The sequence below is a fragment of the Camelus dromedarius genome, chromosome 19, assembly GCF_036321535.1.
Source record: "Camelus dromedarius isolate mCamDro1 chromosome 19, mCamDro1.pat, whole genome shotgun sequence".
Classification (NCBI taxonomy): Eukaryota; Metazoa; Chordata; class Mammalia; order Artiodactyla; family Camelidae; genus Camelus; species Camelus dromedarius.
Window position 1 is genome coordinate 21,550,375 of NC_087454.1, and position 20,911 is coordinate 21,571,285.

At 44.7% G+C, this 20,911-nt stretch overlaps 1 protein-coding gene across 2 annotated transcripts; it reads right to left on the reverse strand.

Annotated features, from left to right (window-relative positions):
- Positions 1-354: 354 nt before the first annotated feature.
- Positions 355-20,703, reverse strand: LOC105101429 (ubiquinol-cytochrome c reductase complex assembly factor 2). 2 transcript variants are annotated; one of them, XM_031434913.2, is made up of 5 exons: positions 20,526-20,699; positions 4,249-4,323; positions 3,351-3,420; positions 722-807; positions 355-532 (listed from the first exon to the last, which is right to left on the reverse strand). In XM_031434913.2, the coding sequence occupies exons 1-5, from the start codon at positions 20,661-20,663 to the stop codon at positions 506-508; spliced, it is 396 nt and encodes a 131-aa protein (XP_031290773.2). In that variant the 5' UTR covers positions 20,664-20,699; the 3' UTR covers positions 355-505. The 2 variants fall into 2 exon arrangements, with proteins under 2 accessions (XP_031290773.2, XP_031290772.1); XM_031434912.2 differs by lacking the exon at positions 722-807 and having other exon boundaries at positions 20,526-20,703.
- Between the last annotated feature and the right edge of the window lie 208 nt (positions 20,704-20,911).

The following is a 20,911-nucleotide window of genomic DNA, read 5'->3' on the forward strand; positions in this document are numbered from 1 at the left end:
CTGCTTTCTGTTCACAACAGGATGCCTTCTTCAGTATTTACCACTATTTTTGGCTCTCTCCCAGGAGCTCCTACAACAAAAGGGAGCCTGAGATTCTTGCCCAGAGCCAGCCAGACCCCTGCTGGCAGGTGGGGCTCCTGTGGCTATGCAGGAAGCACCTTGCCCAGAGGCCCTGTCACCTTCCCTTCTCAAGCCCAGACGGAGCCCCGCACTTCCTCTCCCGTGGGGACCGTCCTAGCCAGACAGGCGGGCAGGGCAGATGTTCCAACAGCACTTCTTCTCAGGCTGGAGCTTTCTTTAGAGCAACAATGGCTTCCTTTCTGTGAAGGCCAGATGAGATTCCTGAACCACGAGGACGGGGAAATCAGGGTGTTTTATTGATGGCAACGTACAAGACTTCACGCTTAGGTACGTGGGCGCGATAAGGCCCGAGCCCAGGCCTTATGCTTCTCCTCAGGACTCCTGGGGGCAAACTTCTCCTGCAGTTTCTTCCACATGCCTTTATTCATATCCTTAAACTCGTCCAAGGTATCTGTGGAAAGGGAAGCCGACCAAAAAAAAAAAAAAAAAGGACTGAAGTCCAAAATGATTACACAGACTGGCCCCTCGGTATGCCCTGCTTTTCAGTGTGTTACCGAGAAAGGGAGGTGTAGCCCAACTTGTGACAAGCACTTCAGGTAGGGTCACAGATAACGTCGGGTGTGGATGAGCACTCACGTACCAGGACCGTGCAGAGCGCACTGCATCCTTGCAGCAGCCTCTGTGCACATCCAGCATCTAAACAGGACCCTTTCCGCCTGGCTCCACCTGAGGGGGCAAACAAATCTGCTACACAACCCACAGGCCCAGGTGCTTATCTCTGAACTTGGCCCGTGTCGCAGACTTTACTATTTCCATTTTTCAGATGTGGAAGCTGAGGCCAAGGGAGGTTAAGGAACTGGACCAGGTTACACAGCTGGAAAGTGGTGGAGCTGGGAGCTGAACCCAGGCAGTTAGAGTTGAGCAAGCACCAGGGAGGGAGATGGACCTGGGCCCCAATCCCCACCCCTCGTTCCCCCACTGGGTCCTCTCAAGCAAATTAGTTAACCCTCTGAGCCTCAGGTGCCTCATCTGTAAAGTGGAGATTAAAAGGCGTAACTTTTGAGGCAGATGTTTTTAAGGAAATAATGGAGGTAACATGCCTGGCACCTGGCCCACACTTGAGCAAAAGTAGCCATCTTCACAGGTGTGAAGGCGGCAGGAGCTGGTGGGAGCCAGTGGGCCCCTGTTCAGAAACATACACACAGCGCCCCTCCTACCGCTTTTCAGTCTCAGCACCACTGATACTTGGGGCCAGATAACTCCTCGTTGGTGGCGCCGACCTGGGCAGTACAGCAGCAGCACTTTGGCTCTGGCCCCTAGATGTCAGTAGCAAATTGCTCCTCACCCGCCAAGCTGTGACAACTAAAATGGTCTCCAGACAGTGCCACAAGTCCCCAGGGGGCAAAATCGCCCCTGGTTGAGAACCACTGGTCTAAAGTCTCTCCAGGACTCAAGTTCTATGATACCTAATTTTAAGCTTAGATTTTCACATAACATTTAAATTTCACAGCCTAAATTTTCACTGTTAATGAAACTTCTGGAGAAAAACAGCTTTTCTGAAAAAGGTAACTTAGATTATTTTTTGTTTAATGGAGGTACCAGGGATTGAACCCAGGACCTCGTGCATGCGGAGCGCTTGCTCTACCACTGAGCTCTACCCTCCCCCAACATTATCTATTAACATTTATTGCCAGTGGGCTTTTGGCTAAATTAGGACATGCACTGTACTCAGCCATGAGCCCAGCATCCCACCCTAGGATTTTTCCAGAAGTCCAGGTTCCCTTGTGGGGCACAAAATGGGATGCTGAGGGATCCCTGTCCACTGACAAGCCAAGAGGCCTCTTTCAGGGACTCCCATGACCCCAAGCCAGGGTGGACATGCTCAGGACCCAAACTGCGGCCACAATTCAGACTCGTCAGGCCCTCAAATCCTCTTTACAAACACTGCAAGGTGTTTTCTTGCCCTGTCAGAGGAACCACAGTTACAACAAAAATATGAAGCTTGCTGTGAAAACAGATTATCAATTAATTTCCTGGAGCTGAACTCCCAGCCAGAACAAGCTGCAGTACAGGCCGACGGTGGGGAGTCCTGCATACCCCTCCTTCACTGTGGTCTGTTTTCCCCCAACTCAGGTGTCCTAAGGGTTAAGAGTGCAGAGGCTGAGCCTCCAGAACTTTTTTCCATTAGAATTTCAAGTTCAAACTTGGCTCAAACTCTTTGGGGCCCTCATAATAACACTGCATTGATGCTGGTAATTACATGGGCCCAGAAACGTGGGGATACATTTACTTATTTATATATGCCTTTGTGTGTGTGTGTGTGTGTGTGTGTGTGTGTGTACATACGTATGTGTGTGTGTATATATATGTATGTGTGTGTGTGTTTGTATATATATAAATAAATTGCCAAAAAGTCTGCCTGGCCAAAATGTCCTTACCCCAATTTTCCAGAGAGTACTGTAACAAACATAGAATCAGTCAACACACAATAGCAGGTGAGAGTTTTCTGGAAGCCTGACTCCTCAAAACTTAGTTGCTGAAGGCTGCCAGAAGAACAGGAAAGAGAATTTCTAGGATAACAGAAGGAGAATGTTTCAGGGCTATGTCCTCCCAGAAGAGGTTAGTCTATTTTTATATATGGTATCCTTGGCAATAAAAATAGTAATTTTCCAGAACCTGCCTACTTCAACCCAGTGTCCCCTTGCTGCTGCCCACCACGTCCCCCTCCAGTGACAATGGAGCTGGGGAAGTAAGGAGGGGACGGGCTAGGCAGGGTATTTCCTTTCTTTAATCAGGGCCCATCAACAACTCCAAAACATACCTAGTTAAACCCATATCTAACCCACAGACCATGTCCCCTGGGTCATATAACTCTTAGGTGGATAGCCCCCTATACGTTTATTGAATGGCATTTTGTTTTAATTAAAATCCTCATTGTTTATAAAGCCCCCTTAGGACCATAAAAATAAAATTATTTTCCTCCCATCCTGATTTCAACTACTTCCATTTGGCAAATACATACTCCCCTGTTCCCTGCTGCCCAGCCTTGAATTTAAAAGCTCCAAAGATGGATTTTCTTTTTTAAAATAATGCCCTTGACCTCCACATTCTATGGCCAAAAAGCATGAGTCCTGTAGCTTCAGAATTTCCTCTGGGCTATTCCACAAGACTTTGTATCAAGCAAGGCTGTCTAATAAGACAATTCCCCTTGGCTGTTCAAACTCAAAGACTCATTTGCAAACCAACAAGGGCAGCTGTGCTTTCCATACCTGTGGACAGGATCAGCTTGTACTCTTCCAGGGACAGGCCACTGAAACTTGTGTCTCTTGGGCGAGGGTACTGGTCACCCAGGGCAGAGAAGAGAGAGGAAGGGGAGAGAAGGTTAGTTCTGCAGCACAACCTGAGGCCAGGTGATCCTGGAGAGAAGCTGTGCTCTCTAACCACGGTTCATGGGCCATGGTGTCCACAGGCCACAAGGAAGAGAGCAGTGCCACCTGGAGGCCAAAGACGGCCTTGCACGAACCAGTATCATCTGAACAGGCGGCTCCACCTGAATCCTCTGGAAAATGCAGGCTGTGATTCAGAAGTTCTGAGTGGGGCCCGGGATCCTGCATTTCTAACCAGCCCCCAGGCGGTGTCCACGCTGTGGCTTACAGACCACACTTGAAGTTTCATGGATTTAGAAGAAATCCTTTTTCATATAGGCTAGGCATTTGGCCATGTGGAGTTAATAAGCACATTTTTGAAGTCTAGGGAAAAAACACACTAAACAGAATTTGACAGCAATCATGTCAGGGCTGAGGGAGAAGCCCAGCTTTGTCTGACAGGACATTCCCAGTCACCCCATCTTTATCACCAGAGTGTGGGGAATACCAGTTCCATCAGAGGAGATGGGAATATGTGTAAAATCCAACAGTTGTCAGGTACAGCCAGAAGCACACATTGGCATAAAAAAATACATGGCTTTTATTCAAAATTGTAAATAGCTTTCATTTAGGTAACCTAAAAGCCTCTACCAGGTGCTTTTGTTGGCTTGGTTGAAATTACTGCTTACATTTAAGAGTAGCAAAATCACAACTCCTTAGGAAATATAATCAGATTTCACTCATTCTCATTGGTTGTCTCCAGTCAGAGGGGGCTGGGGATATAAAAGACTGGCCCACTCACCTTGAGTTTGTAATAGTTTGAATGGAGCCGTGCTAAGCTCTCATACATCTGATCACAGGCCTCAGGCTCTGCAATCTGAAAAACAAAGAACCCCCCAAAAGTGAGCAAACAAGCCCTGCCCCCACACTGTACCTGGCAGCTTGTGGAGGAAGGACCCCACCTGAGTAAGGCTTTCACAGGAAGCAGGCCTGCAGCTAGGCCCTGGCTTCTCTGCTCCATGGGAAGCAACTTGGACTACAGGTCCCACTATGAGAAATCACCCCCTGGAGGAAAAGCTCTACCCCAGCAACTCTCCAGACTGCAGGAAAACTCAATCATCTGGCAAACAAACATTTGCTGAGCACCTGTGATTTGTGAACCAGCATGCCACCACAGTGGGAGGCACCTCAGTAAAAAGACAACAGTTACGGAAGGAGGGCTAGAGGCAGCGTGGACTACAAGAAGTCAGAGGAGGGGGAGTTCCCATGTGGTCAGTGGATGGTGGAATTGAGACTAAGCTGGGTTCTGAAGGATGCACAGGAGTTGGGGAGCAGAAGGCAGAGCAGGGAGCGGGTGGTATGAGCAAGTCAGAGGCAGGGATGCTGTCTATGCCTATGACCAGACCATCTGGCTGAGGATCTGAACATGCAGGTAAAAGAGCCTGAGTGGGAGAAAAAGAAAGAGCTTTTTGAGTTAAATCTTCAATATGAAATGTATTAAATAAAGATTCTGATGCAAGGCAAAAAAAAAAAATCATCTGAGCTTTCATCTGTGATAAGTGGGGAGCTGGTGAAATTTTACAAGGAAAGAAAGCCTTTTAGGATGAGATAGGTGAACTGAGGAGAACCAACAGGAAGAGTCCAGTTAGGTCCTGCTAGGAGGGACAAGGCTCAGAACACAGAAGCCTTACAAATAGAAAGGGGAAAATGAACACCCTAGATGCCCCTGCTGGAAATTCCAGGGAGGATGGGCAACACACAGAGGAGAGGTGGTTTTTTCCCCTTCATACCTCTTTTTAGTTCTCCCTCCCTTCTGCCTTTGCTATTATTTAGCTATAGTTCCCTGTATGTTCCTGCCAAGAATTCTGAAAGCGCCCCAGAATGAAACTTTCTTTTCAATGTTTTTTCCCAGAATTCAAATGATGGATTTTTCCAACGTAAATCCTTCCTCGAAGGCAGAACATAAATCAGTAGTTACGCGTTTTAATGAGGCAGCTCTGCTTCTGCCTCTATGTGCTTGTCAAATGAGGCCCCTCATTCTGCAGCAAAGAGACAGTCCCATCACTGAGTTCAACTTGATCTGTCCCCGGGTTCAAGTCTCCCATCATGAGAATGCCCAGGTAGCTACACTGGGAAAAGAAAGGGTGAGGGGCTGAGGAGGTAGCCAGTGTTTGCTGAATAATCAAAGGCATTATTTGAGTGGACTGGAGCTGAGGGCTGAAAAGGAAGAATGGATGTAAAAATGTGGCCAGTGACAGTTCCGACTCCCTGTTGGGTGGCGCTTCCAGGGAAAGTCCAGCTGAAAGAGAATTCTGCAGCACACACTTTGTCTTCAGCAGGGCATGCAAAACTAGAAGCTAACCAGACAACAGAAGAACAGAAAGCATAAAACACAAAACAAAAAAGAGCCACACTTGTAAAGAATATTATGCAGATTATCAAAAGATAATTGTGCATTTCAGCTTTTGCTTGCGCGCTTCATATGTGCACAGATGTGTTCACTTATAAATTTAAAAGAGAACCTACAGTGTGCCCGGCCCGTGTCTGAACAGGTCCTCGTGGCTGTGCACAGCAGTGAAGTCAAACCGCCTGTATTTGGATCCCATCACTTACCAGCTCTAGGGTTTGGGGCAAATACTCCATATCTCCCTCTGCCTCCCCATGTTAAAAAAAAAATGGCCATATTTCCTTAATCATTCCCTCATTCTCTGTATCTATATATATAGATTTTTCTTCTGATCCATTTGAGAGTAAGTTGGGGCACAATGCCCATCACTCCATAATATTTCAGTATGTTTCCAAGAACAAGGACTTTCTCTTATATAACCACAGTTTGATGATCAAAATCAGGACATTTAACAACACTTGATACAACACTTTTAACTAGTCCTTTGTCCATATTCCAACTTCTGTCAATTGTCTCAGTAAGAATCTTTACAAGGAAAAAAAAAAGTCCTTTAGGTCCAGAATCCCCTCCTGCACTACCCTGCGCGCTTCTTTCTCCATGCAGCGGGACCTTCCTCGGCCTTTGTCTTTCAAGCACTGAAAAGTGCTTTTTTTTGAAGCCTACTGGCCAACTTAACCTGTCTTTTAAAAGATAATAATAGTCCCTATTTCTGAAGGCGATGTGAGGATAAATGAGATAATGCCTGGACTGCTCTGAATTTGGGGCCTGGAACACTGACAAATGTGAGGGATTAGTTTGGTTACTATTAGTAGTAGTAAACAGTATAGTAAACAGAGGCCTTTACCACACAAACTACAGGGGAAAGAGACCAAAGACTTCAGGGACAGTCCTCGTGATAGTGGAATGAGGGGTGCGTGGAGGGCCCCTGATGCTGCCAGGGGAGCCAGGAAATTCCTGCTGAGAGTTGTGGGGAGGATGGGTGCAAGTCGCCAGAAGGAAGGGGGGCTCTCCAGGCACAGGACCGGCTTACGTACCCATACAGGGAGTGGCAGTTAGGACGGTATCAGCACTGCTGGTGTGACTGCCAGGGCTGGCTGGAGGCAGGAGTGATGAAGGGACAGAAAATCGCTGAAGCATCACTCCATACCTGACCAGACCTCTGGCCCGCACCCCGATGGCTCCCAGAGGTCCCAAGCATTCCATGGAGCTGTGTGGGGATCGCACACCCACCTTGGTCTCTGCCAAGTGAGCGGCCGTTTGCTGCACCTGTCCTCCACATGATGGCTGCTCCTCCCAACCTTCCCCTCCCACCACCGACCACCTTCCCAACCAAGCTCTTCATCAAGAAAAGCATTCACACTACTGACTCCTCCGAGCCTCTCTCCTGGGCTCCTGCACTGCGACCACCAAGACCCGCATTCCAACCAGATCCTCACCCTCAGAAGTCCTGAGTTCCCCTCCAGCTTCTCCTCCAAGTCTAATGGTGAGAGTTCTGGAGACAGCCTGCTCACCACCTCCTAATGTGCCCTCGGGGCAGGGGTGGGCAGGGTGTTCTTTCTTCCCAGCTCTTTCCACCTCTGACAGAGCCGCAGGGCAGGGAGAGGGAAAGAGAGGATGGGGTCACCTGACAGAGCATTGCTCAAAAACCAAAGTGACCCTGTGGGCTTCCTCAAACTCTCCAAAGTCATCAGTATTAAAGAGACGGTCTCCCAGATACTTCACATAATGCCTGGAGCTCAATTAATAATCCGAGAAGGAATCAAATACCTAAGCACCTATAAATAACCAATCACCAAAAAATGAATTTGTCACCCAATCTGCCATTTGAGCTCAGAAGGTGTCTATATGAGGCTGTACAAGTAGCTCAGTGGCGGTGAGGAGTCTGAGCTATGCCAACTTCTAGCCAAGTTATTACTGCCTAAGGAGAGGAGCCATGGCCAATTCTGGGTTCCCAGTCACACCCAACCCAAGCTCCGCAATTAGAAAATAGTTGTATTTACTACTTAACAATACATCGGTAGAAACACTCGTCTAATTCCAGAAGCCTCACCACACACCTACATCCCACACTTTATTCATAGACTCTTGCACAAACATTCCTGAATTTTGGAATATACAGTTTTCCTGATGAAGTATACTGTGCACTTTCAGAAATATTCTTATACACAAGCTTTAAATTACCTGATTTTGCATTCATACCTAATGAGATTACAGACATTTTAGGACTAATAGCAACACAGGGTTCGAAAAAGGCAGCACTGGGATATTATGAAAAATTCAGCTCTGTTCCCTAAATGTGAATAAAATAGATGTTCAACTGACAAAGTGTCCTTTATGGCTCTATTTTTGCTCCTTTTGCATTTCCCCTGCTCAGTCGTCAGTAAATTTCTCTTTACCATATTAAACTTTTATACGCACAAATCTACGTCACCGCCGCAGGCAATGATTTCGATTTTCAAAATTGAATTTTGGGTGGTGATAGCAATTGGTACAGCGGCCCCTGTTCTAGTCACACAAAGGGACACATAAGCACTTTTGGGAAAGGGTGTAGCAAATTGCTTTGCTAATTAAGGTAGAGCTGGATTCAGTCCAGGTGGATCTATGAAAAAAGGTTTTCATGACTTGGTAATGAACTTCTGAAACGAGTTCATTCCATTATGGGAATCTGTTCCCTTGAATTCAATTGAAAATCTATTTCTTGAGCACCTACTATGTAGAGTGCTCTGCTAGGTGGCTATGAGGTGACAAAGACTCAGCCTCAGCCCCAGAGAAGTTGGTAATCAAGCTGAGACAAGATACACACACATTAAAAATAAAAATTGGCCGTGAGAGAGTGTAACTGAGTGCCAGAGTTATAAGAGATCAGAGGCAGGGGCTGGTTACCAGGCCTGACTAACAAGGCTGGTGTGGCAGGGGTCTTGACAGTGACAGAAGGCAGTGACAGTTCACAGACTGACAGGGAGCCAGAGTCTCTCACTTTGAGGAGTGTAGACTTCAGAGCTGGACCTGGCTGGAATGGGGATCAAAGGAGGGACTGGGAAGAAGAGGCATGAAAAGGCAGGGGACAACGATGGTCCAGGCAGGCAGGGTCTTAAGCGGTGTCAAGGAGTGCTTCGGGGCCTGGCAAGGCCTGGGAAGACACCAGATTCTTGACAAGCTCTGTGTTTGGGCTTTGGTCCACTAGATTCTCAAAGGAGAAGGACCACTGTGGGGTGATCATGATGGTGGGATAGAATGATGTGGAGCTCCCCTCCTCCCACAAATACACCAAAAACACATCTACATGTGGAACAACTTTCCAGAATACCCACTGAACGCTGGCAGAAGATCTCCTGCAGCCAAAGCTTGCAAGGAAGATTGCCTCGTAACTGGGTAGGACGAAAGGAAAAAGAGAATCCAGACAGGATTTGCATCCCTGGGAGGGAGCTGTGAAAGGAGAAACGATCCCTTATCCTGGGAACCCCCTTCACTGACAGGGAGGTCTGCTGGGACAAATAGGGAGCTTCAGAGGCACAGAGGAGAGTGCAACAGCTGGCTTGTGGCAGGCAGGACAGAGAGAGGCCAAACAGATCGTCCTGGCCACTTTGCTGCACTTCCCAGACCGAGACGTGTGCCTGCTGGTGTGTGCAGTGGCTGGGTGCTGAAATTTGGGCTTCCCTTCCCGGTGAGAGGACTCAGCTTGGCTGTGCAGAGACAGCCCGAAGGGCCTGGAGTGTGGTCTAGACCGCAACTGGAGGTGTGTGCAGAACAGAGCCCAGGTCTGCCATAGAAATCACGCTGTCAACATGCATGTGAAAGGAGGTGTGGGGCCCTGCCAGAGCAGCCTCATTCTCGGAGTGCTCACAGTGGGTGCGGCTCCACCACTATGAGCTCTGGGAGCACACAAGCCCAGTGGGTTACCCACACCTGGAGGTGGGGCTGAAATCTGAGCTGATTCCTGGTAGGTGCACGACTTCAGTGAATTTATGCCAGCGGCAGCATCTGGGGATCATCCGAGCTGATTACTGCCGCTCCCCTAGCTGAGGTGGTCTGGCGCCAGCAGCAACAGGCTTTGTGGGTGCGCACACACAGAAGGAGAGCTGAGATCTGAGCCAATTACCAATATTCCCACAGCAGAGGCAGGGCTAAGGACAGTGGCAACAACAGTGTATTCTGTGAGCATGCACACCAGGTGACAGGGGACATCACAGAGCACAAACCCAAGTGGACAGCTCCTGGGGAAAAATATACAGTGGCTCCTTTCCCGGAAGGAGAGTTTCAATCCTGCCTACCTCACACCACAGCTTAGAACCAGATCTGGGGGCTTCTGCTCCAACAAATGAGGAGCAGACCCTGCCCCTGATAGGACTGTAACAACAGAGCAAAGAGGAGGTCCTGCCCAACATTCAGTGCAGGCTCTAGTCACCACATCACCAGTCACACCCCTATCAAGGGGATAATGGCCATCACACTCTGAGGAAAGACATGGCAGGCACCCATACCAAAAACAGCCCTCGCACCAAAAACATCAGTCTCATGCAGGCTACACACGGGCACTCCCACATAAAAACAGCCCTTCAACAGCACAGCAGAAAACTGTCTCCCCTAAATTCATAGTCAGAGTAATATAAGTAAAATGAAGAAGCCAGAGGAACTACTCCCAATTAAAAGAATAAGAGAAATCCCCTGAAAGAACAAACAATGAAATAGACCTCTCTAGTCTACCAGACCCTGAGTTCAAAGAGGAAGTAATAAAAATGCTGAAGGAATTAAGAAAGGCTATGGAAAGAAATGCAAATCACTGTAACAAGGAACTAGAAACAAAGAGCCAATCAAAATTAGACAACTCAATTGCCAAGATGAAAACCAAGCTAAAGGCAATAAATAGCATACTAAATAAAGCAGAAGAACAAATAAGTGATCTGGAAGATGGACTAATGGAAATCACCCAATCAGAACAGACAAATCAAAAAAAAAAAAAAAAAAAAAGAAAGCAACATACAAAACTGTGGGATAATATAAAGTGTGCCAATCTATGCAAAATAAGGATCCCAGAAGGAAAAGAAAGAGAAAAGAGGATTGAAAATGTATCTGAAGAAATTATAGCTGAAGACTTCCCAAACCTAAAGAAGGAAAGAGACATCCCAAGTACAGGGAGCACTGAGGGTCCCAAACAAGATGAATCTAAACACACCTACACCGAGACGTATAACTAAAATGGCAAAAAGTAAAGATAAAGAGAGGATTCTAAAGGCAGTAAGAGAAAAACAGAGTTAGTTACAAGGGAACCCCCATAAGGTTATCAGCTGATTTCTCTACAGAAACTTTAAAAGGCCAGAAGGGAGTGGCAAGATACATTCAAAGTTCTAAAAGGGAAAAACCTACAAACTTGAATGTACTACCTAGCAAGATTATCATTTAAAATAGAAAAAGAGACAAAGAATTTCTCAGATAAGCAAAAACTAAAAGAATATGGCAACACTAAAACTATCTTAAAAGAAATATTGAAAGGTCTTGTGTAACTAGAAAAGAAGCAAGAATGTATAGGAAAGGGAAGATCACAATAAGAAAAGCAAATATATAAAAGGACTGTAGATCATTTAAATAAGCCAGAATATAGATTTTTCTTAAAAAAAAATTTGTGAAAGCAATTATAACTACAATGAACAACAGAAGGATAAACATGAAGATGTAAAATAAGACATCAAAATCATAAAATGTGGAGGAGGGGAGTAATAAAATGTAGATTTTTTAGAATATGTTTGAGCTTATATGACTAACAGTCTAAAGCAAGTAGATATAGTATACCTGGAAACCACAAATCGAAAACATACAATAGATTCACAAAAACCAAAAAGAAGAGAATGCAAGCATAATAGAAAAGAAAACCATCACACCACAAAAACAAAAAGGAACAAAGAAGAAAAACAAAATCAACTGGAAAACAAGTTTTAAAATGGCAAAAAACACACATCTATCAATAATTACCCTAAATGTCAATGGACCAATCAAAGACACAGAGTGGCAGACTGGGTATTAAAACAAGAGTCCACAATATGCTGCTTATAAGAGACTTGCTTTAGGGCAAAGAACACACATAGATTGAAAGTGAGGGGATGGAAACATTTCATGCAAATGGAAATGACAAGGAAGCATGGGTAGCAATACTCATATCGGACAAAACAGACTTTAAAACAAGGGCCATAAAGAAAGATAAAGAAGGACACTATATAATGATAAAAGGATCAATATAAGAAAAAGATATTAGACTCATTAACATATATGCACCCAATACAGGAGCACCTAAATACATAAATACTAACCGACATAAAGGGAGAAATCAACAGGATTACAATAATAGTAGGAGACTTTAACACTCCACTGACATTAACGGGCAGATCTTTCTGATAGAAAATCAATACAGCAACAGAGATCCTAAATGACACAATAAAATAGTTAGATTTAATTGATATTTTCAGGACACTACATCCAAAAACTCCAGAATATGCATTCTTTTCAAGCACATGTGGAACATTCTCCAGGAAAGACCACACACTAGGACACAAAACAAGGTTCAACAAATTTAAGAGGATAGAAATTATTTCAAACATCTTTTCTGACCACAATGGCATGAGACTAGAAATTGACTACAGAAAAAGTAATGAGAAAAAAATGATAAATGGAAGCTAAACAACATGCTACTAAAAGACCAACTGGTCAACGAGATCAAAAATAAAATAAAATAAAATACTTTGAGACAAAGGACAATGAAAACACAACCATACAAAATCTATGGGATGCAGCAAAAGCATTCCCAAGAGGGAAGTTCGTAATGATACAAGCCTTCCTCAAAAAGCAAGAAGAATCTCAAATAAACAATGTAATCTACCACCTAAAAGAATTAGAAAAAAGAACAAACAAAACCTAAAGTCAGCAGAAAGAAAGAAATAATAAAGATCAGAGAGGAAATAAGTAAAATAGAGATTAAAAAAAACAATAGAAAAGTCAATAAAACCAAGAGCTGGTTTTTTTTGAAAGCATAAACAAAATCAACAAACCTCTGGCCAGGCTCACCAAGAAAGGACCAAAACAAACAAAATAAAAAATGAAAGAGGAGAAATAACAACCAATATGAAGAAATATAAAAAGCCATAAGAGACTACTACAAACAATTTTATGCCAACAAATTGGACAACCTAGAAGAAATGGACAAGTTTCCAGAAGCATACAGTCCACCAAAACTGAATCAAGAAGAAATAGATAATTTGAACAGACTGATCACTAGACATGAAATAGAATCTATAATTAAAAAAAGTCTCTGCAAACAAAAGTCCAGGACTAGATGGCTTCACTAGGGAATTCGACCAAACATATAAAGAACTTATACTGATTCTTCTCAAACTCTTCCAAAAGACTGAAGAGGGAAAACTCTCAAAATCATTCTATGAAGCCACTAGCACTCTGATACTAAAACCAGACAAAGACACTACCAAAAAAAGAAAATTACAGCCAATATCTTTGATGAAGATAGATGAAAAAAATCCTCAACAAAATATTAACAAACCAAATCCAACAACATATAAAAAGGATCATACACCATGATCAGGTTGGATTCACCCCAGGGTCACAAGGTAGGTTCAACATACACAAAACAATCAATATAATATGCCACATCAACAAAAGATAAAAACTACACAGTCATCTCAAGAGATGCAGAAAAAGGATTTGATAAAATTCAACATCTGTTCATGGTAACAACTCTTACTAAAGTGGATATATCAGGGAACACATAACAACATAATAAAAGCTATTTATGACAAACCCACAGCCAACATAATACTCAACAGTGAAAGGCTGAATGCCTTCCCACTAAAATATGGAACAAGACAAGGATGCCCACTCTCACTACTTCTATTCAAGATAGTATTGGAAGTCTAGCCACAGCAATCAGATAAGAAAAATAAATAAAAGTTATCCAAATTGGAAGGGAAGAGGTAAAACTGTCATTATGTGCAGACAAGATGACACTTTATATAGAATATCCTAGAGACTCCACATAAAAACTATTAGAACTGATAAACAAAATACCTAGCAAGGTAGCAGGATATAAGATTAACATATAGAAATCTGTTGCATTTCTTTACACTAGCAATGAAATATCAGAAAGAAGTAAAAAAAAAAATCCTCTTTAAAATCACATCTAAAAAAAAAAAAAACAACTAGGAATAAACCTGATGAAGGAGGTGAAAGACTTATATGCTGAGAACTATAAAACACTGTTAAAGGAAACTGAAGATGATTCATAGAAATGGAAAGACAGCCTATGCTACTGGACTGGAAGAATTAATACTGTTAAAATGGCCATACTACCCAAAGCAATCTACAGACTTAATGCAATCCCTATCAAATTACCCATGACATTTTTCATAGAACTAGAACACATAATCCTAAAATTTACATAGAACCACAAAAGACCTTGAATTGTTAAAGCAATCCTGAGGAAAAAGAACAAAGCTGGAGGCATAATCCTCCCAGACTTCAGACAACACTATGTGTATGGTAATGGCACAAAAACAGACATATGGATCAATGGAACAGCACAGAGAGCCCAGAAATAAAAACACACACCTAGGGTCAATTAATCTTTGACAAAGGAAGCAAGAATACACAATGGAGAAAAGACAGTCTTCAGCAAGTGGTGTTGGGAAAGCTGTACAGCCACATGTAAATCAATGAAGTTAGAATACTCCCTCACACCTTACACAAAAATAAACTCAAAATGGCTTAAAGACTTAAATATAAGACATGATACCATAAAACTGCTAGAAGAGAACATAGGCAAAACATTCTCCGACATAAATCACAGCAATGTTTTCTGAGGTCAGTCTCCCAAGGCAAAAGATATAAAAGCAAAAATAAACAAATGGGACCTAATCAAGCTTTTTGCACAGCAAAAGAAACCATAAATAAAATGAAAAGACAACCTATGGACTGGGAGAAAATATTCACAAATTATGCGACCAACAAGGGCTTAATATCCAAAATATACAAACTGCTCATGCAACTCAATACCAAAAACAACCCACCCAATCAAAACATGGGCAGAAGGCCTAAACAGACATTTCTCCAAAGACGACATACAGATGGCCAAGAGGCACATGAAAAGATACTCAACATCACTAGTTATTGGAGAAATGCAAATCAAAACTACATTGAGGTATCACACACTGGTCAGAATGGTCATCATCTAAAAGTCTATAAATAATAAGTGCTGGAGAGGGTGTGGAGAAAAGGGAACCCTCCTACACTGTTGGTGGGAATGTAAATTGGTGCAGCCACTATGAAGAATAGTATGGCGGTTCTTTAAAAAACTAAAAATAGAGCTACCATATGATCCAGCAATCCCACTCCTGGGCATATATCTGGAAAAGATGAAAAGTCTAATTTGAAAAGATACACACACCCCAGTGTTCATAGCAGCACTATTTATAATAGCCAAGACAGGAAAGCAACCTAAGTGTCCATCAACAGATGAATGAATAAAGAAGATATTACGCAGCCATAAAAAAGAATGAAACAATGCCATTTGCAGTAACATGGATGGAACTAGAGATTATCATACTGAATGAAAACAGACAAAGACAAATATCATATATCACTTACTTGTAGAATCTAAAAAAATGATACAAATGAACTTACAAAACAGAAACAGACTCACAGACATAGAAAATAATCTTACGGTTACCAAAGGGGAAGGTGGGGGAGAGATAAATTAGGAGTTTGAGATTAACAGATACATATGACTATATGTAAGATAGATAAACAAGGACCCACTGTATAGCCAGGGAACTATACTCAGTATCTTTTAATAACCTATTACAGAAAATAATCTGAAAAAGAATATATATATGTAAAACTGAATCACTCTGCTGTACACCTGAAACTAACACAACACTGTAAATCAAGTATACCTCAATTAAAAAGAAGAAAAAGAACCACTTATATTATGGCCAATTTGAGAGGCACTGAGACTGCAGCACATGCTAGGTGTGGTGAGAGGAGGAACACAGGCTGGACTGGAAAATAGTGAAGGCCTCACAAAGCTGGGCTTGTCTAGGAGGCAACAGGCAGACCCAAAGATCTCTAAGTGGTGACCCACTGAAAGTGGCTGATTATATATCCCTGAGGAGGAGCGCTGACATCTTTAAAAGTGCACGGAAAACTGCCATTCCTTGGTCTAGACATTACCTTACCTCCCTCTAGCTCTATCCAGAACTGGGAGAGAAAAAGAGATGGAGATGTCTGTGTTCCCTCTCAATAGATGATTCTCCTCACAGCCATGGTTTGGCAGTGGGCTCAATATTATAACTAAAAATAGCATAATCTGTCCTCAGGACATTCTTCAAAAACTTGACTTCAGTGGGCCTACATCTGGGGATGGGAAACAGAGACGGTGTCACCACTGCTAGCACATGCCGGGCAGCTGTGGAGCTAGCTTCCTGCCACACTGAGGCAGGCGGCAGACCAGGCCTCGACTGGATGACTGAGAAAATGGAGTTACAGAAAACCTCTGAATTTTCCTCTGAGAAGTTGAAAGTATCACTTGCATTACTGCAAACCCAAGGCAAAGTGTGACTGTTCTCAAACAAGGCCGACATTATTTCAACCTGGATATTTAATACAAGAACTCTGGTGGGTGACCCCCTTCCTGGGTGACTGCATCTCCAGGGTGTTCCTCAGAGCTGTGCCCTGTGCTAGACAAGTGGATGCTGCTGTGCAGCCACAGATCTTTTAGGGAGCTGCTTGTGCACCTAATGAACACATTAGAAGGGCTTGCTCTGTCCCCCGTACTTAAGTCAACAATTACAGTTGTTTGCCGTCTTTCCCCATGTTGTGATTCTTTTATTAAGCTCTTGGTGCGGCAGGGAGCGCATGTTCTCTTAAGGAAACTGAACTGAAAGGGGGCAAAAATCCATAAACATTAACTTTAAAAAAACCGCACAATAGGATACAGGGTGTTAAGAGAGGTGTTAATCAGTGCGTTCTTGCTTCCCACCATCACCTCCCTCTCGGTGGGTTTAGCGTGGACTGTGAGACTCTCCAGAGGGCACTCTGTGGTGGAACTAATGGAGGCAGTTATTTTTGTACTCTGGTTTTAAGACTGAGCAATTAATTGGCTTTCTAGTGGATCTGGCTTTTCTGTGCTGATGTCCCCACCTGAGGAGTATCTTTCTTTTCATCTGCACTCCAGGGGTAGTGGCTGGGACAAAGAAAAGCCGGTGGGCAGACACAGTTTAACTTTTTGCCAGAGCCGTCCATGGTCCAAAAAGGTTTGCACAGAAAATGAGGGGGAGGGAGTGGCTTGAAGTTCATGCAACAAGAGGCCTAACAAGAAGAAATAACTTGGGAGGAATGGCAGCTGAGGACCAATCAGGCACAAAGGAGGCAATGCTAGATCAGGGCCAGGACAGCTGGGTCTGTTTCTCACTTGTCTTGCCACTTAACTCCCAAGGAACCGTAAAGAAGTTGTTTTACTTTTCTGATTTTGTTTCTTTGTCTGTAAAATGGCAATCATGATGGCTACCTCACTCAGCTGCAATAAGAGTTAAACTACATGAGATCATGCATGCAACCGTGCCACGCGTGTGTTCAGTGCTATTGTTCAGATGCGGGAAGTCAGCAGGCCGAGAGGACTGCCTGCTTCTCTCTTCTACAGGAACAAAAAAGCTGCAGAAGAGCTGCCTCCCCCTCCAGTCCTGCCTTTCTGGCAACTAGCATAACCAAGGGGGAAGCTCCACATTTGATCAGCTGACTGGGTTGAATGCCTGCCGCTGGCTGCCAGCTTAGTGAAGAGTCTACCAGAACTACCTTTCTTTCTCAAGGTCTTTATAAATGATCCAAGGGTGTCAGTGGGAGTGACTCACAGTGCTGTCTCACTTCCAGCAAGGGACTGTTCCTTCTAAAAATTACCACAAAGATGTACTAAGCCCAGGTGTGTGCTCAGGTGACATCAGAATGAGGTACCACGACAGAGGTCCTGACTAACGTGCCTGCTGCCACCATCATGCACTTGTTCACTTTACCAGGGCTGCATTCATCAGCGGCTCTGGAACCACCAACCGAGCTACGACTTGCATCTGCAGCCATAACTCATATCTGTGTGGGCCTTCTACGCTTCAGAACTATCCCCTAGGTGATGACAAAGGATGTCAACTCCAAAAGAGAAAGTTCTGCCCTCTTCTTCTGGCTTCTCTTACACTGACAGTCAAGTAGGTGAATGTCACACTCTCGCCTCTCCAAGGATCTAGCCTGTCACCTTCTCCGCTGGCTGGTTTCACCATCCAAATTTCACTAGAGTAAGTCACGTGTCTGCCCAATAGTTAAGTTCCTCGGTGATAAGGACCCGGTTATCTTCTGTAGTTCCTGCAGACCACCCCCAATACAGTGAGCTCTCAAATTAATTTTCACCACTCAGGACACAAAAATATTCCCTTCTCGCTCTTCTCTACTTCTCTCCATCTAGTTCTGCTACATCTGCAACTATATTCAAATGATTTTTGTTTCATGAGCGATAACCAATCCTTTATTCATCTACTCATTCAGGCATTTACCAAGTGTCTTTTATGCGCCAGGAACTATGCTAGACACTGTGGGGAGAAAGATAAAAATGGCATTATCTCTGTTTTCAAGAAGCTCACACAAAAAATATGTAGGGAGCATAGTGCTACAAAGTCTATGGGATTTGCAGAGCTGGAACTAGAAATGATTCTTGCCTTCAAGATCTTTGTACTTTGGGCCAGTGAAGACACACACTGTAAGAAGTGTGAGGGCTGTCAGTGCTGTGTGACTGTCCTCCACCCCCTCCTTCCCAGAGACAAAGCCCTGAGCCTGACACTCCATCCATGCCCACCACCCAGTCAGCACTTGGTGTCAGTGACATCATGTTCTTGCTCCATTAGGTGGACTGGCTTGGCTCTGTGTTGGGCTAAGTTGCAAATACCCATGTTTCTGCTTTGACAGGTTGTGGCCAAGTTTTGCAAAAGTCATTTCTCCAGGCTGTGTGTGTAAGTGTCTCGTCTCATATGTCTGACCTCTTGCCTGAATCCCAGGCTCAAATATCCCAGTGCCTACTTGACATTTCCACTTGGAAGTAAATCCACTTTGCATCTCAAGTTTAACAAGTCTAACACCAAATTCAATGTTCTTCCCACACCCCACCTGTTCCTCATCTAGTCTTTCTCATCTCAGTAAATGGCATTACCTTCCATCCAGTTGCTCAGGCCAAAAAAAAATCTAAGTGTTATCCTTGGTTCCTCTCTCGCCCTCCACCCTACATCCAATCTATCAGTAAGTCCTGTTGACCCAACCTCAATGCAGTCACTTCCATCTCCTGTGCTGCCACTTTCATCCAAGCCGCCATCATTTCTTGCCTGGGCTACCTGAGGAGCCTTTTCTCCAGCCGACTGTTTCTATTCTTGCCCCCATAATCCATTTATCAATACAACCAGTGTGATCTCTAAAAAAAAAAAAAAGTAAATTAGGTTATATCAACCCCTTGACTAAACCTCCCCAATGGCTTGCCACTGGTCTTATGATAAAATCCAGCTCCTAATTGGAGCCTGCCTATAAGGCCCTCCTGTCCCTGGCTCCTGTCCTCCTCTGATTCAACTCCTAGCAAACACCATTTCATTCACTACCCTTCAGCCACTCTGGGTTTCTGTCCCCTAACATGCCAATTTGCTTCCTACCTCTACCTCTAAACCTCTGCACTGCCTGAAATGCCCTTCCCACCAAGTGTATACCGTTAGCTAATCATCTTCTTAGGCCTCATCTGTGTCACCTCCTCAGTAAAGCTTTATCTATCATAACTAGTATTACCCTTTTATCATGCTACTTTACTTACTATCCATCATAGAACTTCTCTGGACTGTCTTATGCCTACTGTGTCCTGAACTAGCATGTAATCTTCAGGTGGACAGGCCCTCCTCTAATTAATTGCGCCTAGCACAGTTCCCGGCACATGGTCGATGCTCCCGAAGTATGTGCTAGATGAATAAATGAACCCCAGAGCTACAGCACCAACCTGGAAGAGAGCAAGAACACAGATCTACTACTCACATCCATGGACAGAGGGCTGAGGACTCAAACCTGATGCACAGGCTTATAGGGGCTCAGGAAGCACACCAAAGCTTAGTGGGGGTGGAGGACAGGGGAATGCTGCATAGGTCCTTAGGTATCAGTTCAGTCAGTGCACAACACTGCAAGGTAAAGGCATCGTGTCAGGGGAGCTATAAACCTGTAACTGTCACTACCTAAGACTGCTGTTGTGGGATTCAACCCTGGCTGCCCCTCGAATCATCTAGAACTTTTAACAACACTGAGGCCAAAGCCCCAACCCAGAGACTCTGATTCAATAAGGTCGAATGGTCCCAGGCATCTAGATTTTAAAAAAAAGCTTCTCTGGTAACTCCAAGGTGCAGCCAGGTGAAAGCACTGAGTAGAAGGTAAGGTCTCGCTAGCGGCAGTTTCCCGGGGCGTTAAGACGGGCGGCGCGCAAGTGCCGGCCAGAGAGGAGAGGCGCGCGCATGAGCGGGCCCTGCCGCTATCCTGCTCGTCGGCCCCGCCCTGGCTCGTCCTTTCCTCCCCTCGCCCCAGCCGCCTCCCCGCAGAAGGCTGACCCCACATTCTGTCACCTGGGTGTTTTCTCCCTCCCGAAAGGCCTGCGCTACCCGCTGCCGCAGGTACGCGCCCAGGTCCCGGCCCCGTTTGGTCTCGTCCACTGGCCATTCCTCACAGAGCTTAAGAAAACGTCGGTAGCGGCTGGCCGCCATTTTGTACCCCGTTTGTCCCCGCCCCTGAGGGAGGAGTCGACGCTGACAGACGGCGCTTGCGCACTAAAGATCGCGGTTTTCCCAAGGACGGGCGGGAGAGAAGAGTGAGCATGCGCCACTTCACCGGCGTCCCGCCGCTTTCCGGGTAGGGGCGCTGTTCACCAGCCTCTGTGAGCGGATCTAATTCAGTCCTCCTGGAACCAGCCCAGCTCCCCAGGGGCGAGTCAGGCGTGGAATACCCAGGGACA